At 36.3% G+C, this 8,501-nt stretch overlaps 2 protein-coding genes across 5 annotated transcripts in view; both read right to left on the reverse strand.

Moving 5' to 3' along the window:
• The window catches only part of fras1 (Fraser extracellular matrix complex subunit 1), a 121,665-nt gene extending 117,844 nt beyond the window's left edge, over positions 1-3,821 (reverse strand). For all 4 annotated transcript variants that reach the window (XM_058775408.1, XM_058775407.1, XM_058775406.1 and 1 more), the window contains exons 1-2: positions 3,380-3,821; positions 2,371-2,402 (exon numbers count right to left, since the gene is read on the reverse strand). In XM_058775408.1, the coding sequence (XP_058631391.1) occupies positions 2,371-2,402; positions 3,380-3,446 (99 nt within the window). In that variant the 5' untranslated portion in view covers positions 3,447-3,821. The remainder of the gene's footprint in view (positions 1-2,370; positions 2,403-3,379) is intronic.
• Positions 3,822-4,982: 1,161 nt separating this feature from the next.
• mrpl1 (mitochondrial ribosomal protein L1) lies at positions 4,983-8,112 on the reverse strand. Its single transcript, XM_058776015.1, has 9 exons — positions 7,940-8,112; positions 7,479-7,596; positions 7,050-7,314; positions 6,215-6,298; positions 6,007-6,078; positions 5,726-5,837; positions 5,542-5,639; positions 5,324-5,405; positions 4,983-5,129 (listed from the first exon to the last, which is right to left on the reverse strand). Exons 1-9 carry the CDS (start codon positions 7,968-7,970, stop codon positions 5,032-5,034), a joined length of 960 nt encoding a protein of 319 aa, XP_058631998.1. The 5' UTR covers positions 7,971-8,112; the 3' UTR covers positions 4,983-5,031.
• Positions 8,113-8,501: the final 389 nt, after the last annotated feature.

Raw genomic sequence — 8,501 nt, forward strand, 5'->3', positions numbered from 1 at the left:
ACAGTTAGTTTCTGCTAGCATGAAAAATTAGAAAAATTAATACTAGTGTTGGGCCAGTAAAGTTTTGTTATTTAAAAAAAAAAAAACTTATGTTCATCAAGGCTGCATTTATTTGATCAAAAATTTTGTGAAACATTATTACAACATGAAATAACTATTTTAAGATGTAATTTATTTCTGTGATAGTAAAGCAGAATTTTCATTAGTCATTACTCCAGTGTTTAGTGTCACATGATTCTCCAGAAATCATCCTAATACACCGACTTGGTTCTCAAGAATACTACTTAAATGGTTAGTTCACCCAAAAAACCCATAAGACCTTCATTCATCTTCAGAAAACAAATTAAGATATTTTTGATGAAATCAGAGAGCTCTCTGACCCTCGCATAGACAGCAATGCGACTGTATTGTTCCCATTTCCAAAAACGTAAGGACATCGGTAAAACAGTACATGTGACATCAGTGGCTCAACTTCAGTTTTGCGAAGCTACAGGATTACTTTTTGTGCGCAAAGAAAACAAAAATAACAACTTTATTCCACAATTCTTCTCCCCTGATTTACCGTGTTCCGCCATTTTGGCGAGTATCACAGTGCATACGCACGCTTTCCCCTAAGTGTAAAAAACACTGATTATGTTGATTACGTTCATGTGCATGCTTCCCCCCTGAACGTAAACAACGCTGATTACATTGATTATGTTCTTGGGTACTCAAAAAGTACCCGGTGGAAGACAACCCGGGGGAGAAGAATTAGTTGAATAAATTGTCATTTTTGTTTTCTTCATGCACAAAAAGTATTCCGTAGCTTCGCAACACTGAAGTTGAGCCACCGATGTCCTTATACGTTTCTAGACCTGGGAACATTACAGTTGGGTTGCTGTCTATGGGAGAGTCAGAGAGCTCTCTGATTTAATCAAAAATATCTTCATTTGTGAACGATGAACGAAGGTCTCACGGGTTTGGAACGATATGAGGGCGAGTAATTAATGACAGAATTTTCATTTTGGGGTGAACTAACACTTTAATCTTGTGGAAACTGTGCTACTTTTTTTCAGAATTCTTTGATGAGTAGAAAGTGCAAAAGAACAGCACTGATTTGTAACAGAAATGTTTTGTAACATTATAAATGTCTTTACAGTAACTTTGATAAATTTAAAGCAGCCTTGCTGAATAAAGGTATTTCTTCCATACCCCATACTTTTGAACGGTAGTGTACCTACACTATCATCAAACAAAGGGTTCAAAAGTTAACAAGAAAACACACAATTAGCTATCTGAAGAAAGCTATACAAGTACTACAGAATTAAATCTCTTATTAATATTTCTAATTCACCAAGAAACCAAATAAATCAAAAAAGACTTGAACTGGATACCCAGTTTTGACTGGGCTTAACCATTCACTTGTTATCTTAACTAGTGCTTTGATTTTGCTAACAACTTCTGTAAAGATTTCAGAGTCATAATTGCTTTTTTCATATCAGGACTCTTTGGCTCCTCGTCCAGGTGTTTTGGCTGACTTTTCTTTTGAACTCCAAAGAGCCTCTTCCTGACTCCCTCCAGCATGTCTCCACCTGTCCATGACCGTCATCCCAAATCTCTCCCCCCTTTCCCCACAAAGCCTCTTGAATCCCACGCGGAGCCATGTTATGGGGAATAATGCACACACTTCCATTCCCAGTTCTCAGGGAGTGAAGGAAGGAATCCCGCTGCTGTGTTTACTCTTCTTTTAATTACTGTCATTACACAATAGCAGAGACAGAAATGTGTCATTACTCTCCATTAAACCACGAAGAAAACCTGTTGTGTTCCATGTATGAAAGTTGTGTTAAGCATTTCCGTTGGATATATATTCTCTGTAACCACACAAGAAATTGCTTCTGTGCACTTACAATCTCAATATTCCTGCAAATATTAGACACACGTTAACATCCAAACCATTAGTTCTGCAAAAGGAACAACAAAAGGGCAATCTCATCATTCAAAACCACAAAACGCATGGGAATCTGTGCCGTGCAATTTGCACTGAGCTGTAGAAGAGACACCTGAATATAAGGTTTCTTTCCATTTCTCAAGATACATAATCTGGACCATCTCCTCCTCATTAACATTCACAAAGTCAGCACATGTTCATTATTTATGAGGCACTTCTCCTCAAATACATCTGTAGTGACTGTGAGACCTATTCTGACTGATACTTTATCAGGCGAATCCTTTCAATGCCAGTGCTGTGATAATGGGCCTCTAAATAATTAACAACACAATGTCTTGCATAAATGGGCCAGAATTATTGCTTAAAAGCTCCTGATCTCAACACAAGTACATTAATCAGATTAAAAAGAAGTGAAAATAAGAAGAGGAATGGATACGTACCGCAAACAATAAGCCTCGATGGACACATGCTCCTGTGGATGAAGAAAATGAGGTGAACAAGAGTGGAAAAGGATCAATACATCAGCTTTCACTTGCAGGCCAATTGACAAGTTCATGATTACTTGTGGACAAATGTCACAGTCATGGCAATCATGTGTCCAACAATGTCTTGGACGTTCATAAATGCCCTTGTTGTCGACCAATGTGAAAGAACACAAAAGACTGTCACACGGTTCATTAATGAAATTTAACGGTTCACCCTCAAAGGCTGCAAAGATAAGGATCTCAGCATGTTATAATCTTGCTCAGTTTTATAGGTTTGACATTAATTTACAATGTCAACACAAATAGCCTACAGATGGGAATAATCACCCTTAAATATTTAAACAGTTTTTATGCAACTAAACAGTATTTTGTATGCATTTAGATCATTTAAAAATCCAGCAAACTAACCAGAAAACAAATGCACTTAAGACTATAAAAATTGCATTGGATTGTAAGCAGTAATCGTGAAAACATGGTCCAGAAACTCTTGTGAAGATGAAGTTAACTGTATTATGATGTCGAAACAATATCAAAGTTTTACTTCCCAAAGAAAGCATGCTTGCCTAAAGAAATACACGTTTATCTTGAGAATCAATGATCATAATGTTGACTGTCAAAGAACTTCTAATAACAGTCATTGGCTAATGAGTTATAGTGAATTTATGCAAATGTATCAAGTTGAGGTGGGAAGATCGAGATAACAGGATGCGGGCGCCTTTTCATAAACAGCATCACTATGAGACATCGTAATCATACGGTTATTTCATACTCTCTGTTGCGCATTGCTTTTTATCGCATGTTTCCACGCGTGCCTACGGGACAAAGATTTATCCAGAATTGTAAATCTATTTTATTGCAACTAACAGTTCAAAAAAGCATGCGCGCTGATCTGCGAGTTTTATCTATATTAGGCAACATCATTTACCAATAAATTCAGAAAAATCACGATAACAGAATCACCAACCTTTTGCTCCGGGCAAGCTGGTGCTGTATCCAATTAAAACGGTTAGGAGGATCCAAACAGGACCCATATTCACTTTAGAAACTGTGTTAATCCAAAATGCTCAAAAATACAACGGCTTTAACTTGAATGTGAATTAGTGCGTATCATCGTTGCTCTCTCGTGGACTCAAATCAATCACCAGCGCCTGAGCTTGAAGTCTTGCAGACGGTCGGTGTCGTTACTGAGATGCATCCAGTCCGAGCAGATACAGTCCAGTGCGCTCTCCAGCGAAACTTCCTCAGAGAGCGGCTCCCACACGAAAATCCTTCCTCTTAAAAGTACGGGGCCATTACAAAGACAACCTGAACGCGAGTAATTACAGAGGAACACGCACTAACAACCACTGAGCGTACGAGCCGCTCTTTAAAGTGAGTTATTGGAGACACGACCAGCTGCATTCACGAGTTGAGAAGCCCCCTCCTCCCCCTCTACCACTGTGGGAACAAAACCTGTGGCCATCAAAGTTTTGACGGGCATTTGGTTCTGTGGTAGTCTACTGTGAATGCTATGGACCAAACTAACGTTTTTGCAGTTTTTTTAAAGGTTGCGTTTAAAGTGCATTCCAAACTTGGTGAAATCATGCAAATTATAATTCTGCATTAGAATTCATATTTTAAAAATATTTACATACTAAAAATAGTAGTGAGCTTTACGGTCAAGGATTCCTAGGTCACGTGCAACAGCGCAATCTGATTCTTGCTTGGTGCTCATTCAAGTACAAAAACAGAAAAATCTTCAACCTTTTGTAGACTTAAATACATTCAGACCTTTTTAACCATGACATGTATTGAAATGTTGTTTTAAAATCTCCTCGCATATAGAAAGCTTGTCTAGAAAATCATGATTGCTCTACTCATGAGACCAACGCTTAATCGCATACTTATGGTTAAATGTTTAAATACATAGCTAGCAAAACCTGCCTTTGTTCATGTTCTCTTAACAAGGATATTTTGAATTTGAAAACGACAAAAATGAAGGCAGAAAGTACTGCATTGCCATTAAATCTGAGCTTGATTAGTTCGAAAAAGTGAATAAGCGACGGTTTTTACTGCCACCTGCTGTTATAGGTAGGGGATGACAGGGCAAGAAAAAAAAATAATCAGGAAAAAAAATACTTTTTCTAGGCCCAAATTGTATAAATGATTAAACAGTTTAAAAACATGTGAATAAAAAAAAAAAAAGTGACCTTTTACCCCAGAGAAAGCCTCAGCCTACAGGAAGCGCATCTTCCCAGTGCAGTGGATTATTATGAATATTGCTGGTTCATTGATGAACTGCTTTTGTTCTTCAAAGTTGGTTTGGACAAAAAAAATCTGCATAATGCATAATTGTAAATGTAAATAGTGTAGATACAGAAGTGCGTGAATATTTTTTGACATTCCATACAATCACAAATTGATCTCCGCCATGATGCTCAACATGGGTCGAAATCCTTTGCAACAGGGGACTTATTGACTGCAATGGGCCATTAACCGTGGTGCATCCAAATCTAAAACATGCTACTGCAAAAATTGGCTTCAGAATAAAAATCACACACTTAGACAATATAACATTTAACATTTTATTACAGTCTATATGTTTTGTACAATGCAAATATATACAAAGCAAAAATGTCATGCCTTTTTCTCTTGCTGTGGTAATAATTCTTCGATTTTAATATGCAAACCCTCACTTGACCTACTGCATACAATTGCTCGCTCAATTAAAGGACCTGGAAGAAAAATCAAAGACACAATACATTTTATTCGTGTCAAAGAATAGAATAGAATACTTCCACCTAGCAGCCAAAGGAATTCAGTCTAAGCATTTGCACAGAGAACAGAGAATGAAAGAATGTGATTATAATCAGAATTTTTGAGGTGGTTAGGATAATAAATAAAATTACTTAATACATAAATTACTTACCAAATTCTGCTGGTTTATGGCTTGCCACATCTTTTACAATGGCATGAATGTTTTCCAGAATATATTCCTTCGGCATGTCCAGCTGTTTAAAAAAACAAATTATGTTAAAGTGGGTTGGGGGGAGCTTAGATGTGAAAATAAGCAGACACAACCCTGTCCTCTCTTACTTTATTACGAATAGAAATGTCTGTCACACAAAGCAGTTCAATGTGACTTACTGTTGCAACTTGTGAGTTAACATAGCTGTCCTCAACCATGTATTCATGACCGCTCTTGAATAATGCAAGCATTTTGGGAATATTCATTCCAACTGATCCTGATGCAAGAAACACAAAGAGAAATTTAACCTCAGTTTAGTTGTACATTAATAAAACATGCCTGATACATGTGAAACTCGCTGACCTCTCTTGCTCTTAGGAAACTTCTTCCTCAGCTTGTTCTTCAAAGGGAGCAGCTTTTGTACAATGTCTGGCTCAGCCAAGTAAAAATCTGCTGTGATCTCATCAGCTAAAATCTGTAATCAACAATGAATAAAAGGCACACAAAGTAAATAGGCAATTGCAAAACACAGATTGAATTCAGTGTAAGTGGGTATATTTTGAATGCAATAACAACAACATTCGTTTTTTACACAGGCAAACCTTTAAACAGTATATGTAGGAATTACATCTCATGAGCTTTACCTTCTCAACCAGTTCTGCTCCACCTGCAACTGCTGCTCCATTCTCCATCGCTATCCTGACTTGATCTGGATTCTGTAAAGCCGTAATTCTACAATTAATGCATGTAAACTTACAGCTTTCTTAAAGGGAGCTGTAAATGATATCAAATCAGTTCAGTCAATGACACCTGTAATGTTTAACTTAATGGACCACAGACTGATTATCCCACCTCAGTGAAAACCACTATTTTGTTGATGTCCGACTTGAAGGGATGTGGTAAATGAATTGTGCTAACAAACGGATCCACTTTTTTCTGAAACAAATACAATGGAAAGTCATTAAGGCTTTAAGTTCTGTTGTTGCAATTATAATACTGAGTACTGAAAAGTTTTCTTGAGCACTGCAACAACAATAGGGAGAATATTTACTCAACCAGCGGCGAGAGTATTTCTCATCCAGTTAACTCAAAATAACATTCATTGTAGTTTATTTAACAATACAATCAATTCAAAGTGTTCCATCACAAGAATAGACAGACTTTTGCAGATTTAGAATACAAACTCTAGTTTAAATGAATACATTGCCGTTAAAATGTTTGGGGACAGTAAGATTTTTTTTTTCTCCCTCAAAAGTGACAGTCAAGACTTTAAAATTACTACTTTTTTAAAAATGTATCATAGTTTCCACACTGTTTCCACATAAGTAGCACAGTTTTCTACACTGATAACGATAAGAAATGTTTCTTGAGCAGTAAATCAACATATAAGAATGATTTCTGAAGAAACATGACACTGAAGTCGGGAGCATCACAGAAATAAAATTGCATTATTAATAATAAAGGATAAAATTTAAAAATGTCAAAAGATAAAACTGAAATAATATTTGTAATATTCAAATTAAAATAAGATTTCACAGACAGTATGGTGAGAATAAAAGACTTCGTAATGACCCCAAACTTTTAAACAGTAGTGTATGTTTTTGTGAATTTAGAAGCAAAAGCAAATTTAGTATTTCAAACAAAAGTTACTCAAATTAGGCTTAAAAAATAACCACCCAAAATGTACCTTTTTCTCCAGCTTCATGTCTAGACGTAGGTTAATATACACAGGCTGGTTTTCAGGTCTGAAATCCAGCTTCTGAAAGTTCTTCAGCATTTCAATGGCCACGGATGTCTCATAGACAGGTTTGGGATAGTACCTCACCATGTACACATCATCTACTGGAGCCCAGGCTGTGAGTCCATAGGGTTTATGTCTGTTTTTGTCATCAACCTTTTTTTTCTCTTTCACCACCTTCTCTTGAACAGTCTCGTCTTTCTTCTCTTTCTGCCTGAAAAAAAAGTGTTTTGATGAAAATCCTGATTCTTCTTTATATATTCCTTTTTTTTTTGGCATGGTTGCTCAGTTTGTTAGCATGTCGAACACAAAATCTACAAGTTATATTAGACAACCTTTTAACCATGGTAAAGGCTTAATAGTGTAAAGAGAACTCACTTGGCGGAGGCAGCCGCATAGTATCTGACAGGCTGCTGCTGTCTGTGTGCAGTCAGAGAGCTGCAGGAAACAGAAGGAGCTCTGCAGGTGAAGAACAGACTCTGACACCTGGGCAAAACTGCGTGAAACAGCACACAGAAGTAAAGCAGAATTAAAATCACTCGGTCAAATGACATATGTTAATGATTACATTTAACTAACCAATTAGCAGTTAAAAAAAATAATCAAAACTCTGTAAGTGTATACTATACTTTATCCTTCAGACACACTGCATAAATTCATGTAATGTTAAACATAACTAAAACAGATCGTGGTCAAAGCTGTTAGCTTGTATATTTACACAACGCGATATTTAACAATCAAGTATTCTGCACATAACAATTTTCATGTTAATAATCTTTGAAAATATATCGGAATGTACAGAATATAAGTGAAATAATATGTAACGCTTCAAAACTGACCTCTTAAAACACTCCTCGAGGGGGCAGCCATGTTGACAGACTTCTGTGTTACACTTAAATTTCCCTTCAAATCATCAGCCAGCGTTAAACGTTCCCACTCATAATATCCCTATGATTGTGTCGTGCGCATCTAGCTTTTGTGCTGAAATATTGAGCATACTTAAAACTGAATTTGTATACACACACAGTATGTTTTATATACTACAATAAACAATTAATATGCTCGCTATGTAATTTACCTCCTTTTCCACCATTGTTTTAGCAGATTTTAGATCTGCTAAAAGAAAAAGGGAAGGGAAACAGCAACGGAATTCTTGTTATTTGCCCCATTTATATCAAATAATCCAAAACCCCTGCCTGAAATATACAAAAGTTGCAAGCTAAAGGTAAAATACAGTTAAGTTAAACTTTGCAGGTTTATATAAATAATTCCCTATAAGAATACGTGTATTACCTATACGTTTGAAGGCATACTATAATAAAACAGAGCTGTATATATCGTATTTATACAAGAGCACAATGTTTTCCACTTCTGTAAGCCGTATTTCAGAGTACAATTTCA

This window comes from Onychostoma macrolepis, chromosome 05, assembly GCF_012432095.1.
Source record: "Onychostoma macrolepis isolate SWU-2019 chromosome 05, ASM1243209v1, whole genome shotgun sequence".
Taxonomy (NCBI): domain Eukaryota; kingdom Metazoa; phylum Chordata; class Actinopteri; order Cypriniformes; family Cyprinidae; genus Onychostoma; species Onychostoma macrolepis.